Source organism: Carcharodon carcharias, chromosome 18, assembly GCF_017639515.1.
Source record: "Carcharodon carcharias isolate sCarCar2 chromosome 18, sCarCar2.pri, whole genome shotgun sequence".
Lineage (NCBI taxonomy): Eukaryota > Metazoa > Chordata > Chondrichthyes > Lamniformes > Lamnidae > Carcharodon > Carcharodon carcharias.
Genome location: NC_054484.1, coordinates 85,872,507 through 85,890,531, shown reverse-complemented (window position 1 = coordinate 85,890,531; position 18,025 = coordinate 85,872,507). Strand labels below are relative to the sequence as shown.

The 18,025-nt window shown below is 47.3% G+C and overlaps 1 protein-coding gene across 1 annotated transcript in view; it reads left to right on the top strand.

Moving 5' to 3' along the window:
- LOC121290472 (coagulation factor X-like) overlaps positions 1-18,025 on the top strand; it is an 87,737-nt gene that overhangs the window by 20,468 nt on the left and 49,244 nt on the right. The window contains exons 2-4 of the mRNA XM_041210911.1: positions 7,377-7,428; positions 13,869-14,029; positions 17,660-17,684. Of these exons, the coding sequence (XP_041066845.1) occupies positions 7,377-7,428; positions 13,869-14,029; positions 17,660-17,684 (238 nt within the window). The remainder of the gene's footprint in view (positions 1-7,376; positions 7,429-13,868; positions 14,030-17,659; positions 17,685-18,025) is intronic.

Here is an 18,025-nt window from a genome sequence, read left to right as displayed (position 1 = left end):
AAATTAGGAAGCGTGAGGCCCCACAAAGAGACAGTCAAGATCGTAATGTCAACCTCAGGCTAGAGCATGAGACTTGAAAGTACTATGGCCAGGGAGAGAGTATGGAGACGAGATCAACAGAAAGAAGGAATTGTAACAGAAAGAGCTCCAAAACCAAAATCGTATAGAATCGAAATGGATCAGAGAAATATCAGAAGGAACCCAAGAGCCTTGATATCACTGGAGAGGAAACCAGTGGAATCTTGGACATATTTTACCTTCACTGTTGCTGGGTCAAAATCCTGGAACTCCCTTCCTAACAACACGGTGGGTGTACCTGCACCGTATGGTCTGCAGCGGTTCAAGAAGGCAGCTTACCACCACCTTCTTAAGGGCAATTAGGGATGGGCAATAAAGACTGGCCCAGCCAGTGAAGCCCACATCCCGTGAATGAATAAAAAAAAGATCCGGATGGAGATAAGGAACCAGAAACGAGTAGAATCTCTACAACCACCCAGGTGGAAGACACTCCTATCGAACGAGAGAGTGCAGTTCATTCCCAACCTCGAAATGAAGTCAGGGCCAGGTCAGGGAGATTGGTCAAGGCACCACAGAGGTTAATCCTGTGAAGTCTGAGAGATTGGTGGGGGGGCGGGAATTCGGGGCCAGGTAAGAGCATTCATATAGTTGAAATAAAGACTTGTGGAGGCTGCGGGGGTGATGTAGAGTAAAAGGTTAACATCAGGAGCACCTGATACTGATGTATCTGATGTAACTATGATACAATGTCACATAACTAAGAGACTGAGATCTAGTGGGAAGTAGAAATATAACCTGATGTAGAGTACTGTGATGTATATAGATCTGCAAATCAACAAGAATGTTTTTTTTACGAATAACAGTCTATGGCAGCTTTCTTGTGGTAACGGGCAAGCCCTAAAGAAACTCCATCTCAAGACAAAACAGGGTGCTTTGTAGGAAGAGGCCAGCTATATCAAAGATAGCCAGGCATCTCCACTGGGGAATTGACTGCCAGAGTTGGAGACTCAGCTGCAGCCACTTTCTCACCAAATACATTGTGAAAATTTACATGTGCAATTGCCAGCATCGAGCCAGAAGGTCCTCACTGGGTGAGGAATTGGACACGAGTGAGCATGAAGAGCTGGAAATGGAAGCAAGGGAGAGAGAAAGAGTTTTGTTTCTCCCTGGAGAGCAAAATGATCATCCTTGAGTGAAGAGACAAGAGATGTCATTTTCAGGCCCATCTTTGATGACTGACATCAGGCAATGGGGACAGTTTCCATCCACATGATTGTGTTGACCAATAATGGAAAGAATCTGCTACCTGTAACTGCAACACGTTGCAGGAAGTGCTTCCTGATATGCCCTGGCAGCACAAGACGCCAGGAAAATCTTCCAAAGATATTGCTGGAAGCCAGCAATGGCAACTAACAGGGCTTCCATCAATTCTTCAAGATTCAGAGTGAAGGCCACAGCTACTTTGATTTATCCCAATATCAAGCTGCATCTCCTCTGAGCCAGCAACTTGGGGTGTGTTAGTCTTTTTTATTCATTCATAGGATGTGGGTATCGCTGGCTGGACCAGCATTTGTTGCCCATCCCTAATTGCCCTTCAGAAGGTAGTGATGAGCTACCTCCTTGAACCGCTGCAGCCTATATGGTGTAGGTACACCCACAGTGCAGTTAGAAAGGGAGTTCCAATATTTTGACCCATCAACAGCAAAGGAACAGTGATATATTTTCAAGTCAGGATGGTGAGTGCCTTGGAGGGGAACTTCCAGGTGGTGGTGTTCCAGTCTATCTGCAGCCCTTGTCCTTCTAGAAGATAGTGGTTGTGGGTTTGGAAGATGCTGTCTAAGGAGCCTTGGTGAATTCCTGAAATGCATCTTGTATATAGTACTCACTGCTGCTACTGTGTTGATGATGGACGGAGTGATTGTTTGTGCATGTAGTGACAATCAGACAGGCTGCTTTGTCCTGGACGGTGTTAAGCTTCTTGAGTGTTGTGGGAGCTGCACTCATCCAGGCAAGTGGGGGGTATTCCATCACACTCCTGATTTGTGCCTTGTAGATGGTGGAGAGGATTTGGGAGTCAGGAGGTGAGTTACTCGCTACAGGATACCCAGCCTCTGACTTGCTCTTGTAGCCACGGTATTTATCTGGCTAGTCCAGCTTCTGGTCAATGTTGATAGTCGGGGATACAGTGATGGTAATGCCATTGAATATCGAGGGGTGATGGTTAGATTGTCTCTTGTTGGGGATGGTCATTGCCTGGCACTTGTGTGGCACAAATGTAACTTGCTACTTGTCAAACCCCAAACCCAATTCTGGATATTATCCAGGTCTTTCTGCATTTGGACATGGACTGCTTCAGTATCTGAGGAGTCGTGAATGGTGCTGAACATTGTGTAATCATCAGCGAACATCCTCCCTTCTGACCTTATGATGGAAGGAAGGTTATTAATGAAGCAGCTGAAGAAGGTTGGGCGGAGGACATTACCCTGAAGAACTCCTGCAGTGATGTCCTGGAACTAAGATGATTGACCTCCAACAACCACAAGCACACAAGCATCTTCCTTTGTGCTAGGTATGACTCCAGCCAGCAAAGGGTTTCCCCCCTGATTCCCATTGATTCCAGTTTTGCTAGGGTTCCTTGACGCCACACTCGGTCAAATGGGGCCTTTATGTCAAGGGTAGTTACTCTCACCTCACCTCAGGGGTTCAGCTCTTTTTTTCCATGTTTGAACCAAAGCCATAATGAGTTCAGGAGCTGAGAGGCCCTGGCGGAACCCAAACTGGGCTTCAGTGAGCAGGTTATTGCTAAGCAAGTGTCACTTGATAGCACTGTTGATGACCCCTTCCATTAATTTACTGATGATCGAGAGTTGACTGATGGGGCGATAATTGGCTGGGTTGGATTTGTCCTGCTGTTTGTGCACAGGACATACCTGGGCAATTTTCCAAATAGCCGGGTAGATGCCAGTGTTGTAGCTGTACTGGAACAGCTTGGCTAGGGGCGTGGCAAGTTCTAGAGCACAAGTCTTCAGCACTGAAGAGGGTATTCCCTCCAATCCTGCAACTACCACATAGGCCAGTCGAAGAGGAGAAATTACAATCCCCGATCACATAGCGACCAGAGAGACTCAGGCTTCCTTTAACTGGTATTATTCAAGCATATTCAAGGGAGCTGCAATCATTCCTGAAAATGACCCAGCTCCTAGATTGATTACATTTCACAACTTTTGTACTTTTTCTTATCAAAATATATTTGAGTACATTTGGATACATCCAATTGGTAACCGACACACAGGTATCATATTAAAACTATCCTATTGAGTACATAAACATGTGATTCTGCGAATCAATTATGCTAAAGGGTGTATACATAATTATATTATCCAGTCAAAATTAAAACACGTATGCAAAGACCTTGATTCTCACAGCTCAGAACAATTTGTGTTTCATCAAAGCCCCTTTTTGTCTTTGTATGTCCTCCCATATCTAAGCTAAACCATCTGCCCTGTCCCTATCTGAGAAAGGAGTGTACCTAATTTAACTTTATGTTATGTTTTATCTCCAGTCCAGCTCCCAAGGCTTCAATGTACCATTGCACCACTTGAATGGTTCTGCCTGTGCCTGGACATTAGCTCATCTCTTGAAACTGTGTAAATCACACAAAACTCAAAGCCTCTTTGTGTGCAATGTCCATCTGCTTACCCTCAGCTATCAATAGGTTTAGCATCCATGGCTGCTTGGAGATTTTAAGTATGTTCAGCAAATTCTTACTGTGTGCTTCTTTTTTTTATTATATATATTTAATTTTCCCCTAACAAGTACAATTGCCAGAATATTGTCAGGGCCCATAGCCGTTGCAGTATCTAGTGCCTTCAGCTGTTTCCGGAGTGGAGTGAATCGAATTGGCTGAAGACTGGAGGAGGCCGAGATGGATCACCCACTTAGCACTTCTGGCTGAAGACTGTAGCAAATGCTTCAGTTTTATCTTTTGTACTGATGTGCTGGGGCTCCCCATCATTGAGGATGGGGATATTTGTGGAGCCTCCACCTTCAGTGAGTTGTTTAATTGCCCACAACCATTCATGACTGGGTGTGGCAGGACTGCAGAGCTTAAATCTGATCTCAGTCCCTTTGCCTCCGTCGCATCTGTTCCGATGACACCACTTTCTAAAACGGCACTTCTGACATGTCTTCCTTCTTCGTTAACCAAGGCCCTCAACCTTGTCAAACTCATCACAACTTCCCCTTCATTGCAGAACCATGATAGGGTCCCCCTTGTCCTCACTTTTCACCCCACCAGCCTCCGCATCCTCCCCCATTTCCACCAAATCCAGCATGATGCCAACACCAAACACATCCTCATCCCCCATATACGTTCCATAGGGACTATTCCCTCTGAGACACCCTGGTACACACCTCCATCACCCCCTACACCTCATCCCCCTCCCGTGGCACCTTCCAATGCAACCGCAGAAGGTGCAACACCTGCCCCTTTACTTTCCCCCCTCCTCACCGTCCAAGGGCCCAAACACTCCTTTCAAGTGAAGCAGCATTTCACTTGCACTTCCCTCAATTTAGTCTACTGCATTCGTTGCTCCCAGTGCGGCTTCCTCTACATTGGAGAGCCCAAATACAAACTGAGTGACCACTTTGCGGAACATCTTCGGTCTGTCTGCAAACATGATCCTGACTCCCTGTCGCTTGCCATTTCAACACTCCACCCTGCTCTCTTGCCCACATGTCCATCCTTGCCCTGCTGCAATGTTCCAGTGAAGCTCAACGCAAACTGGAGGAACAACACCTCATCTTCCGACTAGGCATTTTACAGCCTTCCGGACTGAATATTGAGTTCAACAATTTCAGATCATGAACTCTCTCCTCCATCCTCACCCCTTTTTTAATCTCCTTTTTCAAAATTATTATTTTTTAAAATTATTTATTTATTTATTTTTATTTTTATTCACTGATTCATTGTTTTATCTCATTTTGAACCCATTTTCTATCCTTTTCTCCCGACCACCCCCCACCCCCTCCCCCCACCCCACCCCCAAAAGGGCCATCTCTTACTTGTTCCATGTTGTTCTTTCACACAATGCTATCTTTGTTCTGTTATTATTACATTGTGTTTTCTTACCTTTACGCCACTTATCAGCACCTTTTTTAGCTCTAACCACCACCAGTAAAACTCCCTTTGTCCTTTTGTTCATGACATCTTTGTCAATTTCTCCTTTGTCCCCAGCTATTGCTGGCCTTCTATCCAGCTCCACTCACTACACCTGCCTTAAACAGTATAAATTTCACCACATTTCCAATTCTCTTCAGCTCTGAAGAAGAGACACACGGACTCAAAACGTTAACTCTGTTTCTCTCTCAGCAGATGCTGCTAGACCTGCTGAGTTTTTCCAGCATTTTCTGGTTTTGTTTTAGATCTGATCCATTGGTTGTGGAATCACTTAGTTCTGACTATCACTTGCTGCTTGACAAGCAAGTAGTCCTGTGTTGTAGCTTCACCAGGTTGACACCTCATTTTTAGGTATGCCTGGCGCTGCTCCCAGCATGCCCTCCTGCACTCTTCATTGAACCAGGGTTGATCCTCTGGTTTGATGGTAATGATAGATATATGCCAGGCCATGAGGCTACAGATTGTGTTTGAGTACAATTCTGCTGCTGATGGCCCACTGTGCCTCATGGAGGCCCAGTCTTGAGTTGCTAGAATCGATCCCATTTAGCACCACACAACAGTATGGAAGGTATCTTCAATGTGAAGGCGGGACTTTGTCTCTGCAACAACTGTGCGGTTGTCACCATTACTGTCATGGACAGATGCATCTGTCGGTGAGGATGAGGTCAAGTATGTTTCTCCCTCACCACCTGCTACAAACCCAGCTATGTCCTTTAGGACTCAGTCAGTAGTGGTGCTACCCAGCCACTCTTGATGATGGACATTAAAATCCCCCACCCAGAGTACATTCTGAGCCTTTGTGAATGCTTCCTTCAAATGGTGTTCAACATGGAGAAGCACTGATTCCTCAGCAGCAGGTGCCTTTGCTGATGTTTGGCATGAGACTTCATGGGGTCTGGAGTCAATGTTGAGGATTCCCAGGGCAACTCCCTCCCTGTATGCTCCTGTATGCCACTACTCCTGGGTCCCCTGCCCATGGGACATGGTGGTGTTGATGATGGTGTCTGGGACATTATCTGTAAGGTCTGATTCCATGTGGATGGCTAGTTAAGGCTGTTGCTTGACTAGTTTGTGAGACAACTCGCCCAACTTTGGCACTAGCCCCCAGATGTTAGTAAGGAGGACTTTGATATTGCTATTGCATGCCGGGTGGTCCATCCATTTTCATTCCTATTTTTGGGTCTTAGTGGTTTGATATAGCTGAGTGCCTTGCTAGGCTATTTCAGAGTCAACCACATTGCGCTGGGTCTGGAGTCACATGTATTTTTACAACAATTGACAATGATGGTTTCATGGACTTCATTAGAATTTTAATTCCAGATTTTTATTGAATTCAAATTCATCCATCTGCCGTGGTGGGATTCGAACTCAGGTCCCCAGAGCATTACCCTGGGCCCCTGGAATACTAGCCCAGTGACAATATCACTACACCATCACCTCCCACTGTTGACAGGCAGGGAGTGCTCTCCTCCTGGATCAGCTTCCTGGAGCTCAGTGGTCCTTTCTGAGAGAATCCTGGACAATCTGGGAGAGGGAATCTGTTTCCAACTTTCAGGAATGAATGGAGACACTCCTCTCATTTGTAGCAATGGCTAAATGGCATGACCAGCAGTCCTTAAAGGGCCACTGCAGGAAAGGCCCCAAAACCTATTTGTGAGTATTCAGCAGTGTTGAGAGCTGGTATCGATCCTGAACTCGCCTCCTTCCAGATCAGCAATTCACTTCCACCATCCCAACAGGCTCAATCCCTCAAGCAGACCAGTGAGGCATACTGGCAAGATGCCCTGGCTCACTCCTTCATCGCCCATAGCTTACTAGCTGAAAATACCTCAAGCAAGACCCAATTGGCATTGACTGGAGTTCTGAAATGGAAGCCTGCTGAGTTTAATTGGCTCCACCTTAAGTAGGTGCTGCCCATCTGCTGCTCCCTGTGCTGGCATTGTTGATGAGTGTGTTTTCTTCCCCAGTGTTTGCTGCGGTCAGTGAACCTTCATGTCTGTTTGCTGTTCCCTCGGCTCCTGTTGACTAACTGTTGAATTTGCAGAGCTGTCAGGCCAGCAGTTCAGAGGTCAGCAGGTCAGTGGCATCCCAGAATCTGTGACTCCCAGAGAGCGTGCCCTCCAATGCCGCTCAGGCTCGGACTGCAGATTGACAGCTGCAGGGCTGAGCCCTGGGCCAGGGGTATGGGTGGGTGGGGGGGGGAGAAGTTGTCCTGCAGGGGGCCCCACATGGTCAATGAGCTGGAAACAGAAGAATGAGATAAATAAGTAGCAAGTTTTTTTTAAAACTCGAGATCTTTCTGTCCCCCGGGTAGCTGTGTTTCTCGCCTACTTTCCCACCGAAATTTTGCTGAGAACCCGAGACAATTCAAACCCCTGTGAAAAAGCCACAGGCCTGACAATCACCAGAGTTGTTCTGTGGGCGTCACATCCCATAGTTGAGGCAAACAGAGGCTGCAGGGCCTGTCCCTCCACCTTCACCCTCCACGTTAACACTTCCACTCCAGCCTGTAGGGTCTGAGGGAGTGTTGTTCTGCCTTCACCTAGTTTAATTCACTGTCGATTAGAATCAGCCTCCCCCACCCATTCTATTGTCAACTGCCCCACCACCCCCCCGCCCCCCCCACACACACACACAGACACCCACCCACCACCTACCCTACCCCTGCCCCAAACCACACCAACCTTGTTATTTTCCTTTACCTGGGTTGTTTTGTTTCTCTACATTTTTCAATATACATTTAATCACTTCAATCTAGTTCAGTCTGTTGAGGCCTAAATTTGGGGGTCTGGGGGCTGGAGGGTGGAGGGTGGAGTGCAAGAAGAGACTGTCAGGGTGACCGTCGCTTGCTGACAAGAGAACCTGAATCATTTGATTTTAGTAGGCCTGACCCCTCCTGAACCTAGAGTTTATGTCGTGCCCAGGGGTCCCACAGGAATGGTCCCTGGCAGTCGGGTTAGATGTAGGCGATAGTGGGGAGGGGGCAGAGGGGTGTGGTTGGTGATTTTGGCTCTCCTGGCTGCAAGTAGGTAACAAGGCCTTTTACACAACTGAGGCAAGAGGGTGAGCGGTTGAGATGGCGAGGGGATTGAGGTGCGAGGGTGCAAAGGGTTGAGGTGGTGAGAGGTTGCAGAGTTGAGGTGGTGAGGGGGCAAAGGGTTGAGAGGGTGAGGGGTTGCAGAGTTGAGGTGGTGAGGGGGCAAAGGGTTGAGAGGATGAGGGGTTGAGGTGGTGAGGGGCTGAGGTGGTGAGAGGCCATGGGGTTAAGGTGCTGAGGGGTTGAGGGGTCAAGGTGGTGAATTGGTGAGGTGGCGAGTTGGTGAGGGGGTGTGGGGTTAAGGTGGTGAGGGGGCGAGGGATTGAGGTGGGGAAGTGATGAGGTGGTGAAGTGGGGAAGGGATGAGGTGGGGAAGGGGTGAGGTGGGGAGTTGGGGAGGGGGTGAGGTTGTGAGGTGGGAAGCAGGGTAGTTGGGGAGGAGGTGAGATGGGGAAGGGGGGAGGTGGAGAGGGGGTGAGGTGGGGAGTTGGGGAGGTGGGGAGTTGGGGAGGGGGTGAGGTGGGGAGGGGTTGAGGTGCGGAGTTGAGGAGATGGGGAGGTGGGGACAGGGTGAGATGGGGAGTTGGGGAGCGGGTGAGGTGGGGGTGGAGGATGGTCACTCATCTCTGCCTGTCCTGTGAGGCTGCACAAACTGCTCCGCTTAGTATATCCATTCAGCCAAAGGAGGAGTCAAAATCAAGCAGCTTCTATAATAGGTGGCTGAACCACAACAGGGGTGGGAGGGGTGGGGGGGGCGGGGTGGTGGTGGTGGTGGGTGGTGTGGGCAGAGGGGGCAGGAGGGAAGGTGGGTGAGGGGCAGGGGTGTAAACCCTGAAATCACCTCTCCACCTCTCCCACTCCAGTCCTGTTGCTGTGCCTTCAGAGTCAGTGATCGATCCCGTCCGTCATCGGATCCCTGTTCCACTGAAGATTTAAAACCATCATTCATCACCATAAAGGAACCCATATTCAAAGGTTCAAAACATCATTGCAGGAAGTCTGTCCCCACTGCCTAACTCGTCACCAAAATACTCCAGAATCTTGTGGCTCACTGGCCCATCTCCAGCAGTTGGAGGCATGAGCCCGCTCTAACTCATCCCCTAACACCTCAATCACTTCCCCATACCCGTCTCACACACCCACCACGCACCCCACCCACCCCCCAGAGCTCTTGCTGCAGAGCTATGAGCCCTCATCCTAATATATGGAAATGATCAGCAAAGTGACGGAAGATGTTGTCGACAATGCTATCAGGCGGCACTTGCTCAGCAACATGTTCACTGACTCTCAGTTTGGATTCCACCAAGGCTACTTGGCTCCAGTCTTCATTACTGTCTTGGTTAAAACATGGATCAGAGGTGAGGCGTTTGACCGAGTGTGGCATCAAGGAGCCCTAGCAAAACTGGGGTCAATGAGAATCAGGAAAATGTTCCACTGGTTGGAGTCTTACCAAGCGCAAAGGAAGATGGTTGTAGTTTTTGGAGGTCAATCATATCAGCTCCAGGGCATCACTACAGGAGTTCCTCAGAGTAGTGCCCTAGGCCAAACCATCTTTAACTGCTTCATCAATGACCTTCCTTCCATCATTAGATCAGAAGTGAGGATCTTTGCTGATGATTGCACAATGTTCAGCACCATTCGCTACTTGTCACATACTAAGCAATCACACTCATGCAGAAAGAGCTGAACAATGTTCAAGCTTGGGCTGATAAATCTCAAGACAGCATCCTAGGGGTTACTATTGGCCAGAAACATAACTGGACCAGCCATATAACTTGCCTCCTGACTCCGCAAAGCCTGTCCACCATCTACAAGGCACAACTCAGGAGTGTGATGGAATACTCCTCACTTGCCTGGATGAGCGCAGCTCCAACAACACTCAAGAAACTCAACAGCATCCAGGACAAAGCAACCCACTTGATCATCACCCTATCCATTTCCTTAAACATTCAGTCCCTCCACTACCAATGCACAGTGGCAGCTGTATGTACCATCTACAAGATTTACTGCAGCAAATCGCCAAGCATCTTTCAACAGCATCTTCCAAATCCATGACTGTTACAACCTAGACGGACAAGGACAGATATTTGAGAACATCACCCCCTGCAAGCCTCCTGCCGAGCCATCCTGAACTGAAACTATATCCTGGAACTCCTTCCCTAACAGCACTGTGGGTGTACCTACACCACATGGACTGCAGCGGCTCAAGAAGGCAGCTCACCACCACCTCAAGGGCAACTAGGTTTGGCCAATAATTGCTGGATTATGAATAAGTAAGTAATGAACTCAATATCCTTATTGCAGGGAAGGTTTATGTTATGTTGGGAAACCAGGGGCAGAAAACCAACAGGAACTGCCTCAGCCCCGAAACACAATGAAATTCCAATTTTACACAGACACTGCAGGGCGTGGGGTTGGGAGGGTGGGGGCAGAGCGGGGGTAATGTTTGGACCTGTGCATTAGGCTGTTCTGTTCACAATCTCTTGCCCTGAATTCACTGGTTGCAGGGGACAGCTATCTGCTGATTGTGATGCACACAGGATGCCAGAGATGAGGGTCGATAGGATTTGAGTGTTTTCCTTTTCCAAGCTGGTTGATGATCTTTGAACTCTTGTTGATTCAGCCAGTTCACAGAAATTCAGATGCGAGAACTTTTAGCAGAAACAAACCATGGCGAGTCTTTTCTGGGCCATATTTCTTATTCTGCTTTTTAATCCCACAGGAGCTGAAATTCCAGGTACAGTCTTTCTGTCAACCGCTTTTTGTACAAAGATTCTCAAATTTAAAATTGTGCTTACCGATTGTGCAGAGATTCAAAGTTTGTAATCTTAATGAGGAGAAGAGGCTCATCCCTTCAGTAAGGTTGCAGTTGATTGCCACGTTTGACCAGGATTGTTTGACAGCTGAAATAAATAGGAACCGGCAGCCGAGTACCCACAAACTGTTCTTTTGGTATTTGGTTCAGTCTGAAGTCTCTGATTGAGGAATGTTTGTGAAATCAGCCTTTCAGAACAAAACAGCTCAGTTCGATTTCTGTTACAAAATGTCGTAGTCATAGTAATGAGCTCATTTCCGTTACAATTACTGGTAGATGTTCATTATTTTACAGATCCTCATTCCCCACCATTCTGCCCGTTTCCCCTTTATTCACCACACTTCATATGATCCAACTGCCCCTTTATTTGTCCTCCCATCATGTAACCAGACCACCCCCTCCCCTTATTGCCTATTCTCTTTCCCATCCCTCCGAGTGTCTGTCCTTCCTGCTATTTAACTCAGCGAATGGCTCTGTGTTTCCACAGCATCTGGGGAAGAATCCCAGGGCAGGATTTTCACTGCAGTCTTCTGAATCCTGCCACCTGCCTCAAATGGGGGTCAGGCGCCCACATCCTGTGTGGACATCATTCATTTTCTGCAAATTGGCCAATCAATAGCCAGAGGGCAGGCTCGCAGTCCAAGCCAGAAAGGCTGGGGTGGGGCGGTGGGGAAAGTGGGGGGCAGCTAGGCCCATGATTCTACAGGTCAGATATTGGCCCATGAGTCTATAGCTCAGAGATAGGCCCGTGATTCTATAGATCAGGGATAGGCCAATAATTCTACAGGACAGGAATAGGCCAATGATTCTATAGGTCAGGGATAGACCTATTATTCTGTAGGTCAGAGATAGGCACATGATCCTATAGATCAGGTATAGGCCCATGATTCTATAAGTCATAAATAGGCCTGTGATTCTATAGGTCAGAGATAGATCTGTGATTCAATAGGTCAGAGATGCACCCAGGATGCTATAGATCAGGAATAGGCGAATGATTGTGTAGGTCAGGAATAGGCTTATGATTCTATAGGTCAGGGAGTGGCCCGTGATTCTATAGGTCAGATATAGGCTGATGATGCTATAGGTCAGGGATGTGCCCATGATTCTATAGGTCAGGGATAGGCCCGTGATTCTGTAGGTCAGGGATAGGCCCATGATTCTATAGATCAGGGATAGGCCCATGATTCTATAGGTCAGATGATTCTGTAGGTCAGGGATAGGCCCGTGATTCTGTAGGTCAGGGATAGGCCCATGATTCTATAGGTCAGGGATAGGCCCATGATTCTGTAGGTCAGAGATAGGCCGATGATTCTATAGGTCAGGGATAGGCCCGTGATTCTATAGGTCAGGGATGGGCCCATGATTCTATAAGTCAGAAATAGGCCTTTGATTCTATAGGTCAGAGATAGGTCTGTGATTCAATAGGTCAGAGATGCACCCATGATGTTATAGATCAGGAATAGGCTCATGATGGTGTAGGTCAGGGATAGGCTCATGATTCTATAGGTCAGGGATAGGCCCGTGATTCTATAGGTCAGAGATAGGCCGATGATTCTATAGGTCAGTGATAGGCCCATGATTCTGTAGGTCAGGGATAGGCCGATGATTCTATAGGTCAGATGATTCTGTAGGTCAGGGATAGGCTGATGATTCTGTAGGTCAGGGATAGGCCCATGATTCTATAGATCAGGGATAGGCCCATGATTCTGTAGGTCAGGGGTAGGCCCGTGATTCTGTGGGTCAGGGATAGGCCCATGATTCTATAGGTCAGGGATAGGCCGATGATTCTGTAGGTCAGGGATTGGCCCATGATTTCATAGGTCAGGGATAGTCACGTGATTCTATAGGTCAGGTATAGGTCTGTGATTCTATAGGTCAGAGATGCACCCATGATGCTATAGATCAGGAATAGGCTCATGATTGTGTAGGTCAGGGAAAGGCTCATGATTCTATAGGTCAGGGATATGCCTGTGATTCTATAGGTCAGGGATTGGCCCATGATTTCATAGGTCAGGGATAGTCCCGTGATTCTATAGGTCAGGTATAGGTCTGTGATTCTATAGGTCAGAGATGCACCCATGATGCTATAGATCAGGAATAGGCTCATGATTCTATAGGTCAGGGATAGGTCCATGATTCTATTGATCAGGGATAGGCCCATGATTCTATAGCTCAGATGGTTCTGAAGGTCAGGGATAGGCACATGATTCTGTAGGTCTGGGATAGGCCCATGATTCTATAGGTCAGAGATACTCCGATGATTCTATAGGTCAGGGATGGGCCCATGATTCTATAGGTCAGGGATAGGCCCATGATTCTATAGGTCAGAGATAGGCTGATGATTCTATAGGTCAGGGATGGGCCCATGATTCCATAGGTCAGGGATAGGCCCATGATTCTATAGGTCAGAGATAGGCTGATGATTCTATAGGTCAGGGATGGGCCCATGATTCTATAGTTCAGGTGATTCTGTAGGTCAGGGATAGGCCCCTGATTCTGTAGGTCAGGGATAGCCCCGTGTTTCTATAGGTCAGAGATAGGCCGATGATTCTATAGGTCAGGGATAGGCCCGTGATTCTATAGGTCAGGGATTGGCCCGTGATTCCATAGGTCAGGGATAGGCCGATGATTCTATAGGTCAGGGATAGGCCCATGATTCTACAGGTCAGGGATAGGCCCATGATTCTACAGGGCTGATTCTGCCTTTCCTGTCCCCAAGCACTTGACCTGACATCATGACGTTCTGACAGTCTGAATAGTTTAACTGACAGATTGACAGCTGCGGAGCTTTTTGTTTATCATTGGTTGCTTTCATTTAGTCTTTCTGACCAATGAAAAGGCTAACAGCGTCTTAACACGCCTAAGACGTGCAAATGGCTTCTGGGAGGAATTTAAAGAAGGTAATGTGGAGAGAGAATGCATTGAAGAAAGGTGTTCATATGAAGAAGTCAGAGAAATTTATGAAGATGACCAGAAAACTGTAAGTACAAACTTTTGATTCAATTTTGATTGGCAATGAGTTGTTCCATTTCTGAGCACTGTCATATTTTTCTACCGCATTCCTTCGATGCAACAACATGAGAAATATTAGCCAAGCTGGCTGGGCAAGCTGTCACTTTCATTCACCCTGGAAGATGTTGGAAAAATTACAAATGGATTGAAATAATATTCTACAAATATTTGTCCTAAATATCATCAGCTGAGGGAACTCCAGATGGAGATATCTTTATCTACGTTCTCCCTTGTACTGTGAGTGCACTGAGGGACAGCACATCTAACCCTCAGTGCCCAATTATGCTATGTTTTCTTTGTAGAGTACAGTATTGGTGGATGGGTTACAAGATTAGTAATCTAGAGACTTGGACTAAATTCAGGGAACGCAAGGTGATGTTACAAATTTGAATGCCATCAGGGAATAAAATTCTGGTATTGGTAGGAGCGACGATGAAGCCATTGGATTGTCATAAAAATCCAACAGGTTCATTACAGGAAGGAAACTGTCCTTCCTTACTCAGTCTGGCTTATATGTGACTGCAGCCTGGCACCAAAGTGGTTGACTCTTTATGGGCCCTGGGTGCGGTGGCCTAAGCAAGCTGCTCAGTTATATTAAAAACAACACCAGCAATTCAAACAACCACCTTCTCTGGGTAATAAATGCAAACCGTGTCCATTAGCTGATGATACAACGATTCAGGATCACAGGTTTGGGCAAGAGATGCAGGGGGAACGTGAGGAAGTGAACGGTAATGACCTAGAACTCACTGCCCATGATGGGAGTGGAAGTGGAGTCAATCACTGATTTCAAAAGATAGTTGGATGGGCACTTGAGGGAAATAACTTGCAGGACTATGGAGGATAGAGCAGGGGGATGGGACTGACTGGGTTGCCCTACAGTGAGCCAGCATGAACTCAATGGGCCCAATGGCATCCTTCTAGGCTCTAATGAGTCTATGGGAAGGACTTTCCCCTTGTCGGGCTGGTGCGGTGGGTGGGCCCGGAAGTGGCTGCTGCCCCTGATCGGGCCCCGAATGCGATTTCACACTGACTGGTCCATTAATGGTATGAATTGTGCACTGAAATGCTCAGCGCTGCCTGGATGGAGGGGAGGAGGGTGAGCATGGAAGTCAGCACATGCGCGTGGGTGCGCTCAGCGAAAGCTCCCTGAAGGCACAGGGCTGCCTCAGGAGCTGAAGATTTCTAACATTAAAAATAAAGATTTTAAAATTAAGGTAAACAGGGGCTGGATTTTAGCCTGACACACACGACTGTGAAATAACAGGCGATGGCGTTGGGCGAGCATCCCGTGCACTTGGGGGATATTTCGGTTGGGCAGGCGTGTGCGAGGGTCAGCAGCGCGCCCACTGACAACTAAAAGGTCTGTTAAGCCCATTAATAAATTAATTAAAGTGAATATTTCCCTGCCCGTCCAACCTTATGGTTGGTGGGTGGGGCAAAAAGGCCAAGCGACCTTTGGATTTTTAAGGAAGCCTCATCCGCGGACGGGATCAGGTTTCCGATGTTAATTAAAAATAAAAGAAAAGTTTTAAAATGTCATTTTTAACATGCCCCCACTCATGTGACAGAGCCACATGAGGAGACATGAGGATGGATCTTGAGATATAGAGAGGGTACAAAGGAAGATTCTGCCCAGAATGAGAAAACTAAATTGGAAAGATGTTTTCATTATAACAGATGGAATTGCAGAGTGATTACATGGAGATGTTTAAAATAAAGATGGCATGGGACACAGCAGATAGAAACAAAGGGTTCTAAATTTAACATTGTTGCTCCTGTTTTAAGATTGTTTTAGTCTCATAAAACTAAATTAGCAGGGCAGAGCCTACACCAGAACTGCACAGGTATTTGGGACACTGCCCAATTGATTACGGCTTTTCTTTATGGGTGGCCCTGTCTCGGCATTCATTTCTGACTTTGGACAAATCTGAGGCCTCGCTGCACATGTTCTTGCTGAGATTTTCCAGTCAGCAGGAGCATTGTACCCTGGGTCCCCAGGGTGACTGCATCCCACTGGAGGTTCCCATCTTGCAGCCACACCCCCAACCCCACCCCCATCCACAGATCACATCCTCTGAATCCTCCCCTACCCCACCACTCCCGGGACTGCAGGCAGCATAGGGTGACATGGGAAAGGCCCCAGCAGTGGAGCTGCCTCAGGGTGTCTGACTCATGCCTGGAGATCTCCTGGTTTATTGGAATCCTGCCCGAAAATGGAATTAATTTGATCCTCGGGTCCCTCCGTTCTGGCAAAGAGGAAATTGTGTTGGCCATGTGTGGTGCTGGGGAGCATGGGAAACTGTAGAGTTTGACAAGGAATGAATGGTGTGGAGGGGGCAGTGCCACACATTGTTGTTGGTGCCATGGCATAGGATGTTATTTCTTCATTGAGCACACAACCTTTGAACTATAATGCTGGCTCTTAATGCATCTCCTATCAGGGGGTCTTGTGGTGCAGTAGGTAGTGTCCCTCCCTCTGAGGCAGAAGTTCTGAGGTCAAGTCCTATCCCAGGACTTGATGGCCAAGGAATGTGTGTTCATAACACAGCCAAACATGCTGATTATCAACCTGCAAATCCTTCCAACACACGCCAATGGCAAGCAGGAGAGATTCCTGGTCAGACAGGTGATGGAAAGAAAATTGGAGCCTCTACCATCACTGTCCATATCTCCAGGCTACCACATATATGTGAAAGCATATGTTGCCACAGCGACTTGGGCTCTTTGGGAGGCCAGTTGGCTGGAAGGCCAGTGTGGGTCAGAATGGGGCCAACAACATGGGGTTCAATCCCCATCGCAGCTCAGATGGGTTTGGGACCTACCTCCTTGGCCTGCCTGTGATAGACATTGTAGTACTGTGGGCAGAGAACTCAAGAAGAATGATGCCTTTCCTATTTCCTACCAATTCCACTCCTATATCGCAACAGTCTCACTTCTATTTTCCACCCGTCTGATTCCCATTCTACATCTATTTCTCTTCTACTTCCCACCTCACTCCTAACTCCCATAAATCTTAATCTTAACTCCCATAAATCTCACTCCCATCTCCTTTGAATCTCTTCCCCATTCCCCACCAACTCTCACGAGTTCCCCTTCCACCCCTTACTGTACTGCCACCAATCTCTCCCCCAACCATTAGATCACACTCCTTATAGAACCTGATGAGTTTAATAGAAGGAAGATCAGGCTGATTTTATAAATGGAGTCAATCTTACCCATCAGATTACCATCCAACTGGTGAATTAACCCCTTGTAAATGCTCATCACTTCAGTCAATTTGCTGCCATCTTTCACTTATCTTCGCAGTGTCCCACGCACAGAGCTCAGAATCTCGACACCATTATCAAAGTCACCTGTTCTACTGGTTTCAGTTTAACCTTTCCCCCAATAACACTGAGAATGGGTTATATACCTGCTCACTCTGATGGAGCTCTGCAGTCCTATAACAGAATGATGCTGGTGAGACAGAGCTGGATTTTGCAAACAGTACCGACTATGGCACTATTGAATTATCTGTTTAACTCTGCTTTCAATGTCTCTCTGTGCCCTTACACAAAATCATGTGCACTGATACTGTGTCACCTTCTTGTTTCAGGATGAATACTGGAGTAAATATGTAGGTGAGTAATCATTTTGTTATATTCCATTTAGTTTGAGTTCCACTGCATGTGTTGCCATTTAGTTAGTTGGTCCATTTAGGAATGATGGGCTATGAACATAGGAACATGCAAACAGGGGTAGGCCATTCGGCCTATCAAGCCTTCTCTGCCATTCAAACAGATCATGGCTGATCATCTACCTCAATGCCTCTTCCCAGCACTATCTTCACATTCCTTGACATCATTAGTATACAGCAATTTGTGGATTTCCGCCTTGAACATGCTCAGTGACTGAACTGCCCCAGACCTTCAGGGGTAGAGAATTCCAAAGATTCACCACCCTCTGAGTGAAGAAATTCTTC